This window comes from Gastrolobium bilobum, unplaced genomic scaffold (genome assembly GCF_033153095.1).
Source record: "Gastrolobium bilobum isolate Gb01-03AN ecotype WA unplaced genomic scaffold, APGP_CSIRO_Gbil_v1 utg41733, whole genome shotgun sequence".
NCBI lineage: Eukaryota > Viridiplantae > Streptophyta > Magnoliopsida > Fabales > Fabaceae > Gastrolobium > Gastrolobium bilobum.
In genome coordinates this window covers 60914-84868 of record NW_026895357.1, presented here as the reverse complement: position 1 = coordinate 84868, position 23955 = coordinate 60914, and the positions used below count along the sequence as shown (strand labels likewise).

Sequence of the window (23955 nt, the reverse complement as noted above, 5' to 3'; positions counted from 1 at the left end):
CAGCTGATTGCACATTGGACAATAGAGGATAGCTTGGCTACTGATTGCAGCTCATGTTTATTTGGCAATGTAGTCCACTGTCAGGATGTTGTATATAGGTCGAACATCACTGTCCCTTATAACATTAGCAAGATTTTATTCAGTTCAGTGTCAAAATTAAGTTTGGATACTCTATTTTATTCTGGCAATGTAGTCCACTGTCAATGTAGTTTGTGTACTCTATTTTATTCTGGCAATGTAGTCCACTGATTGCAGCTCATGTTTATTTTTTTTTTAAATTATGTAGTCCACTGTCAGAATTTCAAGTGATTCGATACTCTATTTCCAATTATGGTTTAGCCTTGGTGTATCTATTACATTACAATCCATTGTTATATTTGATAATGATACAGGAGAATAAAACTGTTTGTTGGTACATTCAATTTGTATTTAGTTTGGATATGATTGCACATATTTTTTATATCATAGGAAGCCCAACTAACTTGGTAATGAGCCTGAGTATATAATGAACAAGTCACTTCATTGCATTGTGTTACAACAAGTAGAGTAACTAACATCATTAATCTAACAAAAGTAACTTTTGTCAACCAAATAACAAAGAATGACTCATCACTTATTAAAAATTAAAAGTACCAATATCCTTCATGACTATTTTCTAACACTAAGAAACTTAACAAATTACACTTGTAATTGAGAAAGTGAAACTTATAAACTCATAAAGTAATTAGGTAATTGTTCCTCTCTGCAGCATCTGGCCATTGATGGGTCATGGCGTGTCAGGAAGCCTTCCAGAGAGTATCTTTGATCTGCATAATTTGAGTGTACTTTATCTGCTGAGTTGAACAAATTCACTGGTCAATTGCCTGCAACATTGGTGAATACAATTTGTTCTCACTTGGTCTTCAGTCCCTAACATTTGTTCTCACTTTCAAAGGCCTATCATGTTTATTTGTCTGCAACACTTGAGGTCTCTCTTGGCACTGCAGGAACTTAGGTACACAAGATGGTCATTACTTTGAACTTCTGTAAGGACGAAATGCCACAAGGTCAAAATCTAGATGGAAGTCATTCTCAGTTACAACAAGCTTCAAGGACCAGTATGGCCAGGTTTTGGTAACCTGAAAGGCCTACATGTTATGGACCTGAAACATAATAGCTACATGTAATAGATCACGATTACAACAAATTACTACATGTAATGCTACAATGAGCTGCATTGATTCATTGACATTGCAGGAAACCTGGATGGCTGAATGTTTCCAAGTGTACTTAAGGAGCTGTTAATGTTTTGAGACTGAACAGGACGGATTAGGACGGATTAGATAGAGTCTATACTTCTGCAATACATAATGACAATGAGCTTAATGTACAAATAACACAATAATGAAAATTATATTTTGTCCTGTAAAATGAAGAGCTATCCCCTAGCAACTTAGGATTCTTAAACGAAAATCAACAAACTAGCCAGAATAAACAAATTTGCACATCTCTGCTTGAATAAACAAATGATGGTCAGAAAGTGAATCCAACAATTAACCTGTGTTCAGTTGGACTTGAAAACATGTGTTTAAAGTCTTAAATGCCTCACTAGTAACGTGCCATTATTAAAATTTGATCCATCCCTTTTTATTAAAATAAGTATCTATAATATTATACGAGGCACCTTCTCAAACTGAATATGAAGTTCTTCGCACTTTGATGATTGATATTGCTACACACTTTCCCATAATTGTAAATTCATAATACAAACTTTCAACCCTATATTGTAAGACAACTTATTTTTCTCAAGATCAAATTTCTTTCCAAGAGAATTTACTTTCTTGTATGGGTAAATCAACTCTATTTTTTGAGATAACAGAAGGAAAATTATTTAAACAAATTAAATCGTAATTAGGACAATCTTCATCAGTTATATACCAAAACCTCATAATATAGAGAATTAAAGCTCATGTCAAATGCATGTCAAGACAAAAGTGTATGAACTTACTGATAACTCAAGTCCCACAAACTCTAGGAGCTTAAATCCATCCATGTCATAGAACTAGCACCAAAGCATAGAAAAGCTTCTGCTAGCACATCCTTGTCAGCACAAAGAGGAAGGACAGTCAAACACAACAAGCAATTAAATGAATGCAGATATATAGCATCAACACAACAAGCAAATGGCTACCTGGTTGGATATAGCTCTCACAACTCTGGATCCACACTCATTATGCCATTTCTTCATAACCAAGTGACGTCTCCTAGGCCACTCCTCATTACCACCCCAGGTGAAGTTCTCAAACTGGTTCTATGCTTGAAATATTTGATAAATCGAATTTCCTTGGACTGACACCTACATTTTTATTATATGATTTCTTGCAGGATGCTGTTACCCCACTATCTGAAACAGAAGCATTGGACCTGGTTATAAACAGAAGCAAAATGCGTTCACACTCATCATCTGTAATGGTTCTTCATATTTCCTATGTCACATCATTAGTTGCCATAACTAAACTTGACTGTTAAGCCTATCAACAATTCAATGGCTACCTGTAGTGATACATGTTTCTTCATTCTTGGGCAGCCATTCACTGCCACACCAGAATCCATATAATAGAACTTAAGTTACATCAAAGAAAAAAACCAAATCTAATACAAAATGATAGAAAATGTCAATCACCCAAGTAAGATCATACCTTGGGCAGATAGACAGATGTATAAACAAAGAGACACAAAGATACGCAAATAGGAACATAAACACAGAGAAATAGAGATAAACACAAAGATACATAAATAAAAGTCTCAACATTACAGACCAAAGTCTAAGAGATGTCCACAGTTCAACAAATTTAAAGATCACAAACTCTAAACCCTACTAATACGAAATACACAATAGTCCCATGTTTACAGTCACTAAACTAGTCAAAGATACTTAAACATTTCCCCTATGATCAACCCAAATGTTATTACAATTACAACAACCAAAAGTACTAATCTATTCAACAATTTGTCTTTAGAAACACAATTACGACATGTTGGTTCTTCAAACCATTCAAAGAAACGACACTTTTGATTGGTTCTGAAATTAGCACATCCGAATGTAATTTTTTTATATAAAAGCATTACGGATTAAATGCACATACGAATAGATGAGTTCGAATATTATATCCACTTATTATGGGATTCAACCATTACAAACCTAAACCATACAAATTAAACCACTTTAAATTCCCACCCCCACCATCACAAATATAACACACAGGCGAAGCAACTGTCGAACCCCACCTCAAAACCAAAAACAAATTAACTCTATGCATCAAGGATGTTTTCAGAATAACTCACTTTTGATGGCAGCACACTACTCGATCCTGTTGTCTAAGCTTTAATGTCGGCGGAGATTTTTCTGATCAGACCGATACCTGACAGTGCCGGAGTGATGAAGGTAGTTTTCGAAATGTTATGCACAGAAACACAAATATGAAGGACGAAGAAGAACGTTGCTTTCATCACGTGTCCAACGTCTCTTTTCTACCGAGTTTTATTATAATATTCAGGGGTAATTGGGGAAATTTGTCTTATTTCCCCGTCAATCTTTTATTTTCAACCAAACATGGTCTCAGTAAATTTTACACAATTTCCCTGTTATATTTCGGTCTACCAAACAACATTTTTAAAATTTCTCCACTTATTTTATTTTACAACCATTTCTCCACTATTTATATTTACCTGGTTATAAAAAATTTCTCCTATACTAAACACTCTCTAGATGAATGATAAAAAAAAGCACAAGGGGTAAGTAATTCAAAGGCAAACCGGGCTATTTGAACTTTTCCCTAAAATCTATGTTATTTCAATATAAAAAATTACGGGCGGTTGGGTATAAGAAAAAAATTTGGTTTTTGGAAAATTGACATTGATAATCCTATTTATTTACGTTTGGTATATGAATTGTTAAATTTTTTGAAAAATCAAATTCAAATATTTTTTTGATGCTTTTTGAACCAAAATGCTATATAAGAATACCACTTAGAGTGTGATATTTTTGAATTCCTACGACATAGAAAAATTTCGTATAACTTTTTGATAATATTCTTGATAAATTTTTTGACGTACTAAACAAATTTTTGTAATATTTTAAAAAAAATTACTTTTACGGTAAATTTGTGAAAATCATGATTCATTGATTCCTATGTTTTATCCTTGCCGAACGACATTTCCACTTTATCCCACTACTTAGAAAATGTTTTCACAGAAAAAATAAAAAATAAAAAGTAAAAAAAATCAGTTTGTTTAATTTAGTTTTCATCAGCACCCGAGTGAAGCAGTTCTTCTCTCTCTCTCCGCTCCTCCGTCTGACACGACACCGTCTGCTGCAATCGTTGTCTTCTTCTTCACACTCGCCACACCTACTCTTCACAATTCTCAAACCCTTTCTTCTACTCTCTCACACTCCCCATCTTTCTCTGCGAACTTCCCTTCACTAGAACCCTTCACCACATCCACCGAACCCCACTCCCGGATCCCGATTCCACAAATCCGAAGCTCCACCACCCGAAAACCCGAAAGCTGGAGCAATTGAAGACGATCGGGCGAGAACTCGCCATGGGATCCCAAGGCGGGTTCGGTCAATCCAAGGAGTTTCTGGAGCTGGTCAAATCAATCGGAGAAGCCCGATCCAAAGCCGAAGAGGACCGCATCGTCGTTCGCGAGATGGAAACCCTAAAACGACGAATCTCCGAACCCGACATCCCAAAACGCAAGATGAAAGAGTACATCATTCGCCTCCTCTACGTCGAGATGCTCGGCCACGACGCGTCGTTTGGATACATCCACGCCGTTAAGATGACCCACGACGACAACTTAATTTCCAAACGCACCGGCTACTTAGCCGTCACACTCTTCCTCAACGAAGACCATGACCTCATCATCCTCATCGTTAACACCATTCAGAAGGACCTTAAATCCGATAACTACCTCGTTGTTTGCGCCGCCTTGAACGCCGTCTGCCGCCTCATTAACGAGGAAACCATCCCCGCCGTGCTGCCTCAAGTGGTAGACCTTCTCTCTCACTCTAAGGAGGCCGTAAGAAAAAAAGCCGTTATGGCTCTTCATCGTTTCTTCCATAAATCTCCCTCCTCCGTTTCACATTTGGTCTCCAATTTTCGCAAGAAGTTGTGTGATAATGACCCTGGGGTCATGGGTGCTACTTTATGCCCCCTTTTTGATCTCATAACCATCGATGTTAACCCTTATAAGGACCTTGTTGTTAGCTTCGTTAGCATTCTTAAACAAGTAGCAGAACGTAGGTTACCTAAGAGCTACGATTATCACCAAATGCCAGCTCCGTTCATTCAGGTCCGTTATCCATTTAAGTGTTATGTGCTCTTTTTGTTTGGCTTTGGATTGAACCTGATTTGAGAAAATGTGTTTTGAGTGTGCAGATTAAGTTGCTGAAGATACTTGCATTGTTGGGGAGCGGTGATAAGCATGCTAGTGAGAACATGTATACTGTTATTGGTGATATAATTAGGAAGAGTGATTCGACGAGTAATATAGGGAATGCTATTCTTTATGAATGCATATGCTGTGTTTCCTCTATATATCCCAATCCTAAGTTGTTAGAAGCTGCTGCCGACGCTATTGCGAGGTTTTTGAAGGTTTGTTTTTATTAATTTTTTTTTTGGTGAAGTGAATTCTTTTTGAAGTTTATATGTAATTGTGTACATTGATGTTGCATTGGGGTGTGTTCTGTTACATGTTGTTATTGTTATGTGGGCAGAGTGACAGTCATAATCTCAAGTACATGGGGATTGATGCCCTTGGTCGGCTGATAAAGTTAAGCCCGAATGTTGCTGAACAACATCAACTGGCCGTGATTGACTGCTTAGAGGTGAGGATATTTGTCTTAAATGCTTTAAGAGTTAAGGTGAATGTGTATTGAGTTGCCAATTTTTGTTTTAGTCTTGTAGATTATTGTATGTTCTTCTCACTTTAGGTTAATTTAGTTAGGAGAAGGGTCTCTCTCTTTTAGTTTGTGCTATATGGAAAAGAATCTCTTCATTATCTCTCTATGATGAGGACAATGATTAAGGGTCTGTTTGATTGTGTTTTTGTTTTTTTGTTTTTAAAACTGTTTTGTAGAATAGTTATGAAAACATGTGTTTTCTGTATTTTTTGTTTTGAAAGTTAAATGTAAACGTCGGAGTTACTGTTCATCGAATCTTATACAATTTGTTCTCAAGCCATTTAGAAATCCCTTTCAAAAACCCCATTGTTCGTCATAAAAAAACCCAAACTTCTTGTTGTTTTTTGCGGAATCTTCATCTGTGAAGGTCTAATCACCAAAGTGAGGGCATCAATCACCGCACAATCAAATTCTGAGCAGAATTCAACCGGTCACCACCGTCAGACGCTGTCGGAAAAAATTTTCGGCGACTTTTCTGGGTAAACTTTGTCTTTTTTCATGGCTTCACCCGTCCCTTCCGCTGCGCCCAACACGCCGTCATCTGAAAAAGTTTGGCATTGCAAATCACCAGTTTTGTGGCCCAACAAGGTATGACGTTCCATGTTGACAAATAGTCGTTGGATTCTTGATTCAGGGGCTTTTGATCATATGACAGGTAATACAACCTTGTTTTGTTCTTATACCCTTTACTATCAACAACCATGAATAAGAACAGTCGATGGCAGCTTCTCTGCTATTGCTGGAAAGGGATCTATTAAACTTTCTGAACACATTACTCTGAACTCAATCCTTCATGTTCCCTCTCTTGTAACCTCATTTCTATTAGCAAACTTACCTCTGAATTACATTCTGTTGCCAACATAGTAGTTAGCCGCGCTAGATGCGGGTGCGCACCGTAAGAACGGACTTCGCGTCACGCCAGAATTGAATTGCGGCCATTGTGTCCGGTTTTGTGGTCAAATTGCGGACAAATAGCTGGATGTGGGTTTTTAGTCGTTTTATTTAACCTAAACCCATTCCCTCTTCCTGTTGTATGAAGTTGCCCCATTCCATTCTATCTCTGCGAAGCTGCACCATAGCTTTGTGTTGTCTCTTGCTCTCTACTTTGGCTTCCTCTCTCTATCGCGTGCTGTCTCTTGCTCTTTGCTATGGCTTCCTCTCTCAATTTTTTTGGCCTGTTATGTTTTGTTGTTTCCCCCCCCCCTCTCTCTCTGTCTATGGCATCTTTTTTATTTTTTTTGGCCTTTTTTTATTATTTTTTTCTATCAGCTTTTGTTTTTGACTTTTTTTCTCGCATCATTTTTTTTAATATTTTACCATTTGTACCAACCCAATCAAATGGAGCCACCTACTCCAACTTATGACCAATTCTAATGGCCACATCTTTAGCCACATTAATATTTTTGTTTTGGCCTGTACCAATGTTAAGTTGGGTCCAACTATCACTTTCATCTTGGGATCAACATTATTGCACATACCACTGATGTCACCCTTAGGGATAAGAAAAATGTCACCTAACAATGTTGTCTCATTCTAAGGAAAAATTAAATATCAGGACAAACAACAAAAACTTGGGGTTTAGTAAACCTAAATATTGTGTTCAAGTATGTTAAATTTACTATTGGTTATAATATACTTTTAAAAAAAATAGCTCTTATATAATTGTTACATCTTTGATTATATTTAAGAAAATGGCTTATTATCACATTACATTTTTTTTATTGTGAATGAATGTTTTTATTTTTAATATATATATATATATTTATCTTATATAATTGCTATATTCTTTATTGTATTTAAGAAAATGACTTGTTATCATATTACTTTTTTTATTATGAATGAATTTTTTTACTTTTTAATATATATATATATATATATATCTTATATAATTGCTATATTCTTTATTATATATTATCATATTTTTTTATTATATATATATCTATATATATGTAGGTTCTATTATTTCGCAATTTCCGCAACCGCAATCCGCTATAACGTTTTTTAGAGTTGGCCGGGCCGGGCCGCAATCCGCAATTGATAACTATGGTTGCCAAGTTTTTTGTCCATGCTTGTGTTTTCCAAGAATAGGACTCGGGGCTAATGATTGGCAGTGCTAGAGAGGAAGAAGGGCTCTATTATTTTGAAAAGGATCTTGTGAAGAGAAAATTTTTGTGAACCACTCGGTATGTTTGTTAGATGATTGTAATGATGTTTTGTTGTGGGATCGTTGGTTAGAACACCCAAATTTTGTTTATCTTTAGAAGTTGTTCCCAAACTTAATTATCAATAAAAATCCCAATTCTTTTTCTTGTGATATTTGTCAGTTTGCAAGACATTCTCGTGTTTCTTATCCTCCTAGAGTCCATGATGATTCTTCTCCATTTACCTTGATTCATAGTGATATATGGGGTCCAGCTCGTGAATAAAATATCTCTGGTGCTCGTTGGCTTATAACTTTCATAGATGATCAGTCTAGGGTATATTGGTATACCTTCTAAAGGATAGGTATGATGCTGCATTCACTTTAAAATCTTTCATGCTATGGTTCAAACTCAGTTCTAGACCTCTATCCAAATTCTTCGAACTGACAATGATGCTGAATATTTTAATTCTGTTCTTGGAGACTTTCTCACCTAGCATAGTATTCTTCATCAAAGTTCTTGTCCTAACACCCCTCAATAAAATGGGGTGGCTGCTCCTTGAAGTTGCTTAAGCTCTTATGTTTACCATGCATGTCCCTAAATACTGTTGGGGGAAGCAATCTTGACTGCAGCATACCTCATCAATCAGATGCCTTCTCGTGTCCTAAATTTTCAGTCCTTTATCTTGTCTTACCCACACCTTTACTTCGTTCTAGGCTCATTCTTCCCTTCCTCCCAAGTTGTTTGGTTGTGTGGCTTTTGTACATGTTCCTCCCCATCAAAGGTCCAAGCTCGATCCTAAGTGTATTAAATGTGTATTCATAGGATATCCTCCTAACCAATAGGGTTACAAGTGTTACTCACCTTCTCTTCGTAAGGTCTTTGTTTCTATGGATGTCACATTTGATGAGAGACAATCATTTTTTCCTTAGACTTCTCTTTAGGGGGAGTCTATTGGGTAGATGAAGATAAGCCTTGGAAACCAAATGATTTTGTTGTTGGAGACAAGGGGAGTCTTTGTCCAAAAGATAGGGGGAGTTACTATGCCAAAGAATGGAGATCCTCCTGGTAAATGGAGAAAGTTTTATAGCAGGCAAGAATCACCTCAGGAGCCTTTAGACTGCTAGGATTCTGACTTGAGCCTTAGTTCCAACAACACTGATACAGTCGACCTAGATGTGCCTATTGCTCTCTGGAAAGGTACTAGAACTTGTATTGCTCATCCTATTTCTCATCATATCACGTATGAAAAATTGTACCCAAGTTTTCGTGCTTCCAACACTAAGTTAAACAGTACAAAAATACCAAAAAAATCCAAGAAGCACTTGATGATCCAAAATGGAGGAATGCAATCTTTGAAGAAATGGACGCGTTCAACAAAAATTGAACTTGGGAGTCCGTAGCATTACCCAGAGGAAAGAAAACAGTAGGTTGCAAGTGGATGTTTACAATAAAGTTTAATGCTAATAACTGCATCAACAAGTACAAGGCCAGATTGGTTGCTATGGGATTCACTTAGATAGACTCATGTGATAGACTATCAGGAGACATTTGCCCCTGTTGCCAAGCTTAACACTATGCACTTGATTGGCCCTTACAACAAATAGATGTAAAGAATGCCTTCTTGAATGGTGATCTACATGAAGAAGTTTATACGGATCCACCACCTGGTTTTGAAAAGGGAGACAGTTCAGTATGCAAGTTGAAGAAGTCTCTTTATGGTCTTAAACAATCCCTTAGAGAGTGGTTTGAGAAGTTTACTCAAGCTGTTAAGGGAAGAGGATTCCTCCAAGCTCAGACTGATCACACTTTATTTTTAAAACACTCTAATGGTTGTAAAATTGCTATTCTCATTGTTTATGTTGATGATATAATTGTCACAGGTAAAGATTGTGAGGAGATAAGCTCTTTGAAGAAGTGTTTAGCTGATCAGTTTGAACTGAAGGATCTTGAATCTCTCAAATATTTCCTGGGAATGGAGGTTGCTTGAAATAAGGCAGGGATTTCTTTAACAAAGAAGAAATATATTCTAGACCTATTACAAGAAATAGGAATGTGATAGGAACCGGATCAGAGACACACAATAACAGAATGGAGAACAACACTTTTTGGCCTAGAAGGCCATCTTCTGGATTTTTTGTATAATATGGAAACGAAATTACAATCCAAAATGTTGAATAAAAGAGTACAGGGAAGCAGAAGACAATTAGAAAGACAAATTACAGTGACTCATCCTAATTACAGAAGCTAAAGTTCTAGAGGAAATCTAGAGCCCCTAGTCTCTTCCAAATCACCCCAAGGTGCCCAAGGTTCCAAATGCCCAAAAGATGTCTTTCCTTACTTCCCTGCTGCCTTTTAATCACCTCACCCTCTCTGCTTGCCACATCATCTCTTCTAACAGAATTGGAGCCTTCCAACAACCTCTCCTTTAGAATATTCCTTTCATTAGCTGAGTCATCCTTCCTAAATAATTCTCTGTGGCAATCTTTATGATAAACCATTAGTGGGGTCCTATCAGAATGCTTGGGTGCAGGCCAACAGAGACTACAGTTGAACCCAATATTAAATTGGGAATTGAAGATGGGAAAGAAGTTGACAAAGAGCAGTACTAGAGATTGGTGGGGAAGTTGATCTACTTATCTCACACAGCTTGATATTGCATATGCCATTAGCGTGGTTAGTCAATTCATGCATTCTCCTAAGGAAAAACACCTGAGTGCAGTTTATAGAATTTTCAAGTACCTCAAAAACACCCTTGGTTGCGGATTGTTCTCTAAAAGGGGACACAAAAGGATGATTGAAATATATATATAGATGCAGATTGGGTTAGCTTTGCATTGGACAAATATATATATAGATGCAGATTGGGTTAGCTTTGCATTGGAACGAAGATCCACTTCAGGATGTTGTACCTGTGTCTGGGAAGATCTTGTGACCTGGAGAAGTAAGAAACAAACAGTTGTTTCCTGGAGCAGTGCAAAAGCAGAATTTAGGGCTCTAGCCCATTGTATTTGTGAAAGAATTTGGTTAAGAAGACTCCTTGAGGAATTGAAGATCTATTTTTCCTTACCTATAAGAGTGTATTGTGATAATAAGGCTACTGTCAGTATTGCTTAAAATCTAGTTCACCATGATAGAACAAAACATGTGGAGGTTGATCGCCACTTTATCAAAAAAAAAAAAAGATTATAGAAGTGTGTGTATGATGTATATTCTTATTAAAGAGTAGACCACAGATATCCTCACTAAAGGCCTACACGGACCAACCTTTGAAGACCTCATTGGCAAGTTGTGAATGATCAACATTTACCTCCCAACTTGAGGGAGAATGTAGAAAATCAGGATTAGATTCTTTCTGCTTTTATTTCCTATTAATTAGTGATTGATTTTTTCCTTTAATAGGAATTTGAATTTTGAATATGCTTTTATAGGATAGGGCTGATGACTCATTGCTGAATCATTTTTATCCATTTTTTTCTCATTTGCTCTTGTATAAACACCCCTATCAGTGTAAATCAAATGTATCAATTTTTAGAAAAACCTTTGTTTACATCTTTCAATAGAAACAGTATTTAAACAGGGCCTAACTAATTCTTGGGACAAAGTTTGTAGAGAAAATGTACATGCAAAGGGTTGATATTGGTATTAGTCATGGATATAGTCGTGTACTTTTGGCTTTACATGGCTAAAAAATAAGCAATTAGAATTGTTTGGATGATCACCTGTTTGCTGCATCCTTGAGTTTAATTAACATATATTCTCTAATGAATACCCTTCGACAATTTTGCAGGTTTTTTTTTTTTTTTTTTTTTAATGTAGAGTTTAGACTGATATTGGAGACCGTTGGCGATTAGTGTCATGTCTTAGAAATTCATTATGAAATATGAAGAATTTGCCAACAAAGTCACCATTAGGGTGGATTAATGTTTGTTGTATGCGCATTGACTTCATTTTATTGTGAGAAATATGTCCCTTTCATGTCTTAGAAATACATCATGAAGAATTTGGTGACAAATCTTGTAAGATGATAAGTTAATGCTTGTTAGATGCTAGGTTGTCGGTAGCGGCGGCCAGCCGCTACAATCGCGATACGGCGCTGGCCGGTAGTAGAAGGTAGCGGTGTAGCATAGCGGCAATACCGCTACCCGTTACACCGCTATACCATTAGTTCAAGTGAAGATGAAAGTGAGGGAGAAGATTTGTTGGAATTTGATGGAGAATCTAGAGATGATGATGATTTTCTTTATTAGTTCACTTCTTGTATTTGACTATTTGACAATTTCATTGTTCATTTGTGTTTAATTTTGGATCCTTCCTTTATGTTCTTTGTATTTGACATTGATTGTGGAATTATGTGTTTGAGTTTGTGTGACTTCTTATGTTTGAGCATTTATATTTGTGTAGCATTAGACTTTTAGTGTAATATATATGTAATTAATACTTCCCCATAGCGGCAATACCGCTATACCATTTTCGGGGTCTGCTGCTACTCGCCACTAACTGCTACTGACAAGTATGGTCAGATGTTGTCTGACTTTGTCTGAATGTGAGAAGCATGCTAATTTAAATCAATTGAATGGATCTACCTTAAATGGATCCACCTTGTATTTAATCGTTAGTTGTATGTTTCTCTATCTAATTATATTGTTTATCTATTCTATAATACATTAATCTATGACATGATTCCTGTATGTGAACTCAACAAGATTTTGTTTTGTCTGGTTTATTAAAATTTGCAATTGTATCTGGTTTTTGGTAACTAGTTATTAATCTCAATTTATCTTTGCTCTTTAGAATGACGCACACATTCGTGAGCTTTTGGAAGAATATTTCAATTTATTAAGCTCATGCCAAACTTTGCAGTTCGGATTAAAATTTAATTTGTGTGGTGCAGGACCCTGATGATACGCTGAAGCGAAAAACTTTTGAACTGCTATACAAAATGACTAAGTCCTCCAATGTGGAAGTGATTGTTGATCGGATGATTGATTACATGATTAGCATAAGTGATGATCATTATAAAACCTATATAGCATCTCGATGTGTAGAACTTGCTGAGCAATTTGCACCAAGTAATCATTGGTTTATACAGGTAAATGGAATTGTTGCCTTTATGTTCTTGATTTTGAATTCTTTATTTTTTGCAAACATCCATTGATAACTAATAATACCTTATTCTTTGATTACACAGACCATGAATAAAGTTTTCGAGCATGCTGGAGATCTTGTGAATATTAAGGTGGCTCATAATTTAATGCGATTGATTGCTGAAGGATTTGGAGAGGATGATGCTGCTGCAGATAGTCAGTTGAGATCGTCTGCTGTATGTAATTTATATAATTGCACCCATTTATTTATTGTGTCCACTACAGAATTGTTTATATGCATGCATCTGTTACTGAGTGGAAGCTGTTTTATGAGGTGTAGGCTGAGTCATATTTGCGCATTATTGGAGAGCCGAAGCTTCCGTCAGCATTTCTTCAAGTACTTTCTATCTTACTTAGGTTTTATATTTCCTCACTTGTTTTACTTTTCAAGAAATTAGATCTGTTTTTTAGCATAATGTTTAGTACTGATTACAGGTCATCTGTTGGGTTCTGGGGGAATATGGCATGGCAGATGGAAAGTATTCTTCTTCCTATATCACTGGGAAGTTATGTGACATAGCAGAGGCATATTCTAATGATGAAACTGTTAAGGTATTTATCTAATGCCAATTTTTTATTTTATAATAGTGAAGTTAACTTTTTATTGACGGACTTTGATTATCAGTGGATAGTTTCTTTCTATTTTATTGTTGCTGTCAATATTGACATCAATATCAAAGTAAATGCTACCAATTTGAAATTAGGCATAAATATGGCTACTTGTGTTTGAAGCACAATCTAACTTTCAATTCTAGTTAAAAAGCTTCATTCCAGTTTTATTGAGAAGTTTTCATCAGGATTGTTAGTCTTTTTCTCCTGTGTTTTCCCCACTCCCCTGCTGGATCTTTACTCTGTCTCTCTTCACTCCAAATAAAACACTTGATTCTCAAGAATCAAGTACTTCAGTTTGTTTCTTTGGTAGCTAAATGCTTCTTGTCCAGGTCTGCAATATGGTCTGTGTTAATAGTTGCCATGTAAATTAGCCTAATTATTTAACATGAAAAATACATGCTTGGACAAGCATTATCACCTTCTAATTGATCGAAATGGGTGAGTGTGGAATTAGCTTTTCCCTGGACTTACTCCGTTACATGACAATCATCTTTATTGACTGTGATAAGCAGTTATTCTAGCTGTTTCATTGATGTATTGATTTCATTGGTGAGATTCCAGTAGTTCCTATTCTGTGCAAATGTGTGGATGTGTTAGAATATATCATATAATAATAGGATTATATCTTAATATAGTTTAGAATATCCTAGAGGATCTCTTACGATTAGTTTTCATATTTCCTTACATTTCATTATTTGTTTCCTATTTTAGGAGTCCCCTATTTAGTAGTGCTATGTCTTTTGTAATGACATCAATCACTTCAGATCACATCAATATACAATATTGTTCAATCTTCTCCCTTTTTATCTGTCTATGCCTAAATATCTATAATTTCAACAGGATGCGTTAGAACAACAACTTATGATTGTGTAATGGTATTCCATATTTGTATTCTTGATTTGTAGTTAAGGGTGTGATGAGATGTCTGTAATTGGTTTTGGGTGTTTCTGAATGGGGAATATAGTATTAGTATCAATGTTGTTAAAATCGAGATCATACGCAGGATCGGCAGTGGGTAATAGGATCGTAAATCGTGGGATCGACATAGATTGTAAGATCCTACTACCTAAAATACAAAATTATATTCAATCATATATATGCATGTAAAATAACTTATATCAATTGTAAAACTCATAAACATAATATAAAAGTCGTAAGACTCCTAACTCATAACATAAGTCAAGGAGAATAAGTCACAAATAATAAGAATGATGAGGGTAATAAGTCAAGGAGAATAACTCATAACATAATAGTCTTTTACAAAAAAGAAAAAAAAATGATAAGAATGATGAGGGCCACAAGTAAAATATTAGAATGATGAGAGAGTAAACTTTCTTAACAGTGTTTTAGAAAAAAAGAAAAAGAAAAAAAGAGAGTCACTATAACATGTTTTATTTTAACACCCATGAGGGCCACGAGTCCCACCAAACCAAAGTTTCTCTTTTACACTTTCCGTGTTTCACTTTTACAATAACAGTAAAAGACAAAGTATAAGTGCATAACATAAACCAGAGTTGGAGACGTCTTTGGTTAGCAGTCGGGAGGAGATGAAGAATGGCAGTAGCAGTCGGGAGGAGATGAAGAATGGCAGTAGCAGTCGTGCAGCAATAGGGAGAAGGTGAACAGTATCGTGCAGCAACAGTCAGAGCTTTCGTTTTCTTTCTCACTTCTCAGTCGGTCAGAGACGTTTCTCAAATGTTTTTTTTTTTTTTTCATTTTTTTACCATGTGTTCAGGGTTTTAGTCTTTGGATTTTTTTACTTAGGATCTTGGGCTTACGGTTTATGGATTTAAAAATTTGGGTATTTGAGCTTTTTTTCAAAAATGCTGAAATTGCTACGATCCAAGCGATTTTACAATCTTGCAAGGCGATCCCACTCGATCTTTACCAAAACACGATCCTACCTACACTCAGTGTCGTTTGCTGCCAAAAAATTGTAGGATCGAACGATCCTCCAATTAAAATTGTGATTTTAACAACACTGATTAGTATGACTAATCTTTGCAATATTAAATTGTTTTGTATTGCTGCTTCTGATTATATATTTTCTGCGTAACTTCTTCCATTTCATTCAATTATTGATGTTTATCTTGTTAGTTTTATGACCCCTCTATGACCCTAACCCTCTGTCCTGCTCTAATATACCTATTTAATCAATCTTTCTGCTTGAATAATTTTCAACTAGGACTAACTTATTGTTTATTGAGTAGGCATATGCGATTTCAGCATTGATGAAAATTTATGCATTTGAAATAGCAGCTGGGAGGAAAGTGGATATGCTACCAGAGGTATTTACTGAAAGAATTGAGGTTAATGTTTTGTACCTCTTTTAGGTCATGGGCTTTCTGTGATGGAAGTGAAGGTTTAAATTTTGAGCACAATCTAACCTTTGACTATCCTATCTGTCATTGAACAAAAGAACCACACTAATGATATTTTGTTTTAAGAATTCTTCTAACCTATACAGTGTTTGCAGTTGCACGAATCATGTTACTATTTACATATCTATTTTGATCCATAAAGTTTAAAAGTTTTTTTTTTATGTTTTTTTATTTATGATTTAACAAAATAGAGTTGGCATTGAGGAATATGAAGATTAAAAGGATTTCTGGTTTTAATTAATTTTGGGAGAAATATTACTTTGTTCTAGAAAACTGTTAGTAAGATTTTGATTATAATCTGTTTTGATCTCAAAATTAGTTAATTCAAACGGACTAAGTCTTTATAAATTTCTTTTTGATGCTTCTTTCTGGTGTTATATATGTTTATAAATTCCAACCATGTTTTTCTTTGAAAAGTTGTAGTCAAGAAGATCCTCAACTAACTGCTTTTGTGATTAAATATTTGGTTTTCACTGTATTATATACTTGACTGTTTTCAATTCTTATGTGATTTTTCATGTGGATTGGTTGTTAATGAAAAATAAAATCCTGCTTCCTTTACTACAATTTGATAATGAAATTTGACTGATACAGTACTGCCAGGATGAGTAACTTTTTTTGTCTACATGCAGTGTCAATCTTTGGTCGAAGAACTATTAGCGTCCCACTCTACTGATTTGCAGCAACGTGCTTATGAATTGCAAGCCCTTATTGGTTTGGATGCACGAGCTGTTGAAACAATAATGCCGCAAGATGCAAGTTGTGAAGATATTGAGGTTATCATTAAAATTTTACATATTCATGAACAAATTTTTTTTTTTTTTTTACATATTCATATATCATTAAGACTATAATATTTTGTCTGTGTTCGTTCATAATGCTTTGTGCACTTTTTTGGTGTTTAGTGCATGTAAAATGTGTGGTCAAGGAGACAATATGCTTTTAGTAACTAAAAGTTATTCATCACCTATCAGTTCCAACCATCCTACCATAATTAGCTTCTGTAGCTGCATACATGACTTGAAAATGTTGAGTTGATTCCTAATGGTATTTGATTGGACTGCACTCCCACCCTAGGACTATTAAGAAAAACCAAAAAAAATTCTCTGTTTTTAGAAACCTTACCGAGAAAATAAGGCAGACTTCAACCCCCTTAACACTTACGATTCTGGTGACCATTCTTTTTTCTATTTTACGAAGATAGCCTGTTTATAGCCTTTTGATCTAAAGTTTGAGTGGTGTTTGGTGGTTGCAATCCAAGATTTGGCTTTTATCAGTGGCTTAGATGTAGAAAATGTAGTTGTTTTATTGTCAATTCTCATATTTTTGGTCAAGCTCTGCGGCTCTGCCACAATTGTAGTTGGTGCATAGACTTCTTTCCCTTCTTTCCCTTCCTTCCAGTATAAAAGTTCCCATTCATCCTGAAAGAAAAGTTACATCTTAACATAGTATTACTTAGTTCCATGCGATAATTTCTCTTGCAAAAATACTGTTGCTTAGCTAGAGATTTTTTCCTCTTAGTAGATGTTTAAGGAATTCATGTACAATCTTCTTTTCTTCTTATTCTTAATACAACTTGAGAGTTGAGAAGTACAATGGAGGCTCCAACTCCTTGAACAATTGATATTTTCAAGTTAAACTCCTCATTGTTTAAAGTTAAACCTTGCATTAATTATTGTTAGGGATTGGATATTATGCCTACCTTTTTTAATTTCTACTTTACCTACTTTTCTTCAACACCGTTAAATCACAATCTCAAGCGACCTTCACCCTTTTTCTCTCCTCCAACTATTGGTTCAGATTGTGATCTAACTGTTTTGGAGAGAAGTTGGTAAAGGTGTAAATCTCGTATATAACGGCTTGCTTGTATGTTTTGAATTCAAACATATCGGGCGTCCCTCACAATAGTAATGGTGGCATATAAAGTTCTCTGTAAACTACGTGAGTTAACTTTTCATTTATGTTTAACTCTTACATACTACCATGCATACTTATTTTAAGTCTTTCGCCATTTAAATAAAGTAAAATGTGCTTTTATTACTATATTGTATGTTAACAAACCGGATGCCGACGGGGTGTTACAGAAGGCATGAAAAAAATAGGCACAATATCTTATCCCTTATTTTATAATATAAGCCAGGAAAATTAAGGCATTCATATTACTGAGATTAGAAGTAGTTCCAAAACCTATAAGTGATGTAAATATTAATTATTCCAGGCTATCCATTCCCCATCTGAAGTACAATAGTCAAGGGGAAAGATGAAGTTATCACTCAGCCAGATAATTGATTTTATGTATAATTTACTGATGGGAAAATCAAAATGTTTGCCCAGATGAGTGAAAGTCAAAATTGGCTGCACAAAGGTCCCACCTTGATGCGCCTACATGAGGGTAAAAACAAAAAAAATGGTCTTTGATGCGGAAGCATAGACAATCTATGCGCCTCATGTTTTAGGATCTGCCCGTTAAACATGTAGGGTTTAAAATTCATACCTTTTTCACTTGAAGGTGTCAAAGTGGATGACTCCCTCTAACAGTAATCCACACGGCTACCTCTTGGTTGCTTCTGAGAAACGCTTTCTCCCTGAACCCTCCCTTTCCTTGGAAGCTCACTAGGCTGCGGCAAGGTGGAGGCTTTCAAGTGTTTTTGTTTATTTTTCTCAAGACTGTAATATTGTCTTGAGGTTAGGTGAGAGGACCAATAATGGAGGAAGAGCGATGAAGAGAAAAAGGGGCGGCCAAAAATTAGGATTTTAGTCCAGAGAGGCGCTGTATATCTTGATCTGAAGAAAAAGACGTTACTTTAACGTGGTTCAGCAAATCCCTTAATCAGCATTAAGAGATGGACGTTACATTAACGTTTCCTCATCAAATCCCTTAATCAGCATTAAGAGACAGACGTTACATTAAATATAATTTTATTTAAATTCATAATTCAAATAAAATAGAAATAATAAATCTCTATCTAATCATATTAGATACAGATAAAGATAATTCAAAACTATCCTTAATTACCTAACCTCTTGAATTTAAATAAAATTAAATTCGATTTTATCCTAGCCCGCAATTTAAATTTGAATTCAAATTCGAAAATTCAAAATTCAAATTCAAATTTCGAATTGCGCCAAAAACTTATTTTGGCCAAGTCAACTATTTGACTTGCTAGGATTCATGGCCCAATACCGTATTGGGCCTACTAACACATTTGGGCTTATTAATAGAAAAATTAATCTTTCACTAATAGTCCAAAGGCGCATGATGATATTGGACTTGGAGTTCAACTCCAACCCAATTACACTTATAGTCTTGAAAAATCCAATAACACTTATTGGTCCAAACTTGCTAAATGTAAGCAATCAAGAATAACCTTAGTGTGTGACCCATTAGGCTTAATTAGTCACTGACATAAATAAACTTGAACCAATTAAACTCTTTTAACAGGCCCAATTTATCTAATGACCACATAAGACACTAGCAATGTTCTGCAGCCCCAGAACTAATTGAGTTGATCAAGTGATCTACCTTTCTAATTTGGATACCGTGCCGGCATCATCCCTCACAACGTCATTCACATTTAGTCGAGAGCAAGGATAGAGTATCATCTCTCTTTATTGACTAAATATAATATTTCACAGGAACTAGGAATCTTCTTCCATTGACTCTAAGATAGATCATGACTCTTCATGATCTCTTACTATGCATAGATTCCCGAGTCAACTAGAAGTCATCCAAACCCTGCCGGTCTTGTGAACGACTAATCCCTTATAGGGAATTGTGAAGTCCTTTCGGCATGTTCATCTATACTCATGTATTCGAGTCATACCCAAGAGTACACTGTTCTCCCCATTTTTCAGGCGGATAAAGTTGTACAGTCAAAGTATAACTCTAGGACATAGTATTCGATGACATCCTTAAGTCTAGGACGATCTGCACTACCAAACGATGAGAGACTTTACAAATCCAATGATACTCTCTATAATGAATCCTTGTGGAGTCTCTCGGTGGGTCAGTTCAGTGCTATTTGTTCTCTAATAGATCCACCCACGACATCACCTAAAACATCACCATGCCTGCATTCCATGAGGTTCCTACCTCGCATCTTTATACAAGTAAATGACGTCGTACTAGTCTTATTGAGATCACCAATACCCTTTCTTGGTGATTCAAGACCAGGAACAGATTTTAGATAATAGACATACAGTGTCCTCGAGTCCTCATGATCATGATCCCTATCATAGATCCCCGAGTGAACACCTGTTCTATTCATAGGGTCTTTATCTTTATTCACATATAAACAATAAAATATTGGCGAGACATAAATATGATAAAGATAAAGTTTGCTCAAATTTATAAATCATGAAATACCACTTCGAAAAAGGTGTTCATCTGATAAAACAGATTGTCTCTTGGACACCTATATACTAACAATGAGATGGTAACCTAAAACCACAATTTTTTGGTTATCCTAAATCCTTTTTGATGAAAAGATGCACGAGGGGTTTTGGGACAGAAACACATTGTCCTCTACTTAACTGTGTTATAGTTGCATTGCTAAGTGTGCTAGTCTTCTTCTAGTCAAATAATATTGCTAGTCTTCGTCTTCTGCCCAGATATTTATTCTTGTCAGTTGTAATATATAATTTATTGCTTATGGATTCTTTTGATTGATTTTTGTCTCTCCTGGAAAAAAATCTTTGGACGATTTGGTTGTTGACAGGTTAAACATAATAGTAGTTTAAATTTGTATTGTACACATGCTCGTCTCTTTTCGCTTAATGTAATAATGTGCTTTGGAACAATGCATATCATCATATGAACATTCTTGTTTTTCTGATCTAAGAATATTGACATACTGAATCTTTTATGCAGGTTGATAAGAATCTTTCTTTCCTCAATGGTTATGTCCAGCAGTCTCTAGAAAGGGGTGCTCAGCCCTATATTAACGAGGATGAGCGTACTGGAATGGTGAATATGAGCAACTTCAGAAGCCAGGATCAGCATGAATCTGCACAGCATGGTCTGAGATTTGAGGCATATGAAGTTCCAAAGCCTCCAATGCCATCAAAAGTTGCTTCAGTTTCACTTTCATCCTCAACAGACCTTGTTCCAGTACCTGAGGCATTGTATCCTAGGGAGACTCACCAGATCTCTTCAGTTGGAATAGCATCAGAGACAGGATCATCAGAGCTTAAGCTAAGGCTTGATGGTGTTCAGAAGAAGTGGGGTAGGCCAACTTATTCGTCTCCAACATCATCTTCCTCAAATATTAGTTCCCAAAACCCAGTGAATGGGGTCACTCAGGTGGATGTTACAACTGCTGTAAATTCAAAAGCACGTAATAGCTACGATTCTAGAAAGCAAAAGATTGAAATTGATCCTGAAAAGCAAAAGCTTGCTGCTTCATTGTTTGGTGGTTCAACTAAAGCTGAGAAAAGATCATCAACTAGCAATAAGGTTCCAAAGGCTAGTGCTAGTGCTGCAGACAGATCTCAGGAATCAAAAGCTGAAGTTGTACCCAATGAAGCAACTGGGGAGAAAACTAATCAACAATCTCCTCCAGATTTGCTTGACTTGGGTGAACCAACTGTCACTGTTGCACCTCCCCCTTTGGATCCATTCGAGCAACTGGAAGGACTTATTGACCCAAGCATTAATTTTACTAAAAATCATAGTGGTGGAGCTGCTACAAATGCACCTGATGTTATGGCACTCTATCCAGAGACTACTGCTAGTGGACAGAGTAGCAGCGGTGGCTATTCTATCTCTGTGAGTGGGGATAATGTAAATCTTTTATCTGAGTTGTCGAATGCAGCCGTCACAGGTACTACTGGAGAAACAATTATGACGCCTTTGTCACAATCTGTAAAGGGTCCAAGTGCTAAAGATTCTTTGGAGAAGGATGCAAAAGTCAGGCAGATGGGTGTGACGCCCTCAAGTCAGAATCCCAACTTGTTCAAGGACTTGCTTGGCTAATCTGATTAAAAGGACAATTCTAAATCATATGATGTTTGATGATAGATTACCTTGCGACTTGCTGCTCATGCAGTTTCCATATCTGATATATGCAAAATTGAATAATATAAATTACGATCAGACATGGATAGTTGCAGCCATCCAGAATGGGGTGATACCATATCCAGGAATGATGGCTAAGCCAGGTAAAGAGTTCTTGTTGCAGAATATAGCTTTCGTAGCAATTGAATGCATGAGGCTTTCCTCGTTGCATCCAGGTTTTGGTCCACTCTAGATTCTGAAGGGTACTGTTGTGCACGGTCATTGCATTTTACTCATTAAGTTCGGAGTCATCTTTGTTGTTCTACCAAAGCTGTAACTTTTTTGTCCTAATTTTTGTGCATTTTTTCATGTATGTCCATATAATGGTTTTTCCAACAGTGAGAAGCTTGATATTGCGGTCATTATGAGTTTGATGTATGGCATTTGTACACGTGAAAGTTTGTGATAAATGAGGGTAGGGTCATCCATTCCTTTGTAGAAGACCATGTGTCCATGATTGGCTGTGTTTCATTCTTCTTTGTCCTCAGGTCGTTCTCCATTTATCTATCCCGCTGATGTTTCGGGTATTGTCTTTGCAATTCGTGCTTCCTTTTTTTTTTTTGGTATTCTGCTATAAATTTTATCCCGAGTGAAATGACATTAATTCTTTTTACTCCAGTAAACATTGGAAATTTACTCTTTGGAAGCTGAGACCCCGATAATCTGACTCAAATTTCCCTGCTTATGGTCGGGGTTAGGTTAGTTCGGTTCTAAATTATCTAGATCCTATGTAACCACGATGGCAAGCTGAAATTAGAAACAAGATTAACCATATTAAAGAAGGGCGTAATTGGCAATCGTAGATTGCGATTTCAATAAACATTGTGTTCTTGGAATCCGACATATCAACAATTTTTTATTTTTTTTTATTTTTTTATATCTTTTATCGTTATGCTTGTTTGAAAATTTTAAAAACATGAATTCATTTTCTTCATAACTCGTTTTTTTCATAAAACGTTTATTACCAATAATGTTTTGGTATGTCTTAATTAATAGTTAACTTTGAATACACAGACGGTGGTCTTTGGGGATAAATCATTCTGTATTTAGAATTTTGCACCCATCTTGGACTATTGCGGGATCGCTAAATGCCGAAATCCAATGATAGAAGTTTGTGTGGTATTAGCCGATTAGGGGAGTGTTATTACGGTACAGTTTATATGGCTCTTTCATCGTTATATTTTTAATTAGTTATTAACAACAATTTTAATACCATTGAAGATTTATTTTTTTAACTTACGTATAAAAGTTTTTATAGTTCAATTATTTAAATTTAATATTTTACGGCTGGGCCAAAGCTTCGAAGATAATCTAATAGTTATTGGAATTCGACTAAGGATGTAATACAGACTTAAATTATTTTAAAAAGATTAATAGCTATAATTTTAAATTATTGAATAGATGAAATTTTTATTCAATTGAAATATTTTAAGTTTAGTGGGCCATAATTTCATTTTAGTTGTTTGAAAATTGTATTTTTAAAATTCAAAATAAAATTTACGTTTTTTTGAGTTAGGTTTTTTCATTATTTTGTGCCATATTGAAATATATTAAAATTATTTTACGATATAATTTCAAATAAAAAATATTTATAATTCAATCAGATATTAACTATGGTATGCATGAAATAAATAACAATTAATTATATTTAAAAAAATATATAATATTTTTT

General features: G+C 35.5%; 1 protein-coding gene and 1 long non-coding RNA gene across 2 annotated transcripts; one reads left to right on the top strand and one right to left on the bottom strand.

Annotated features, from left to right (window-relative positions):
* Positions 1–1995: 1995 nt before the first annotated feature.
* On the bottom strand, positions 1996–3416 carry LOC133306953 (uncharacterized). Its single transcript, XR_009750985.1, has 3 exons — positions 3325–3416; positions 2171–2383; positions 1996–2079 (listed from the first exon to the last, which is right to left on the bottom strand). It is a non-coding gene; the product is annotated as an uncharacterized LOC133306953 (long non-coding RNA).
* Positions 3417–4331: 915 nt separating this feature from the next.
* Positions 4332–22867, top strand: LOC133306880 (AP-4 complex subunit epsilon). Its single transcript, XM_061507260.1, has 10 exons — positions 4332–5337; positions 5424–5639; positions 5762–5872; positions 12983–13180; positions 13280–13411; positions 13516–13572; positions 13671–13787; positions 16058–16135; positions 16861–17004; positions 21099–22867. The coding sequence occupies exons 1-10, from the start codon at positions 4585–4587 to the stop codon at positions 22200–22202; spliced, it is 2910 nt and encodes a 969-aa protein (XP_061363244.1). The 5' UTR covers positions 4332–4584; the 3' UTR covers positions 22203–22867.
* The last annotated feature ends 1088 nt before the right edge of the window (positions 22868–23955 follow it).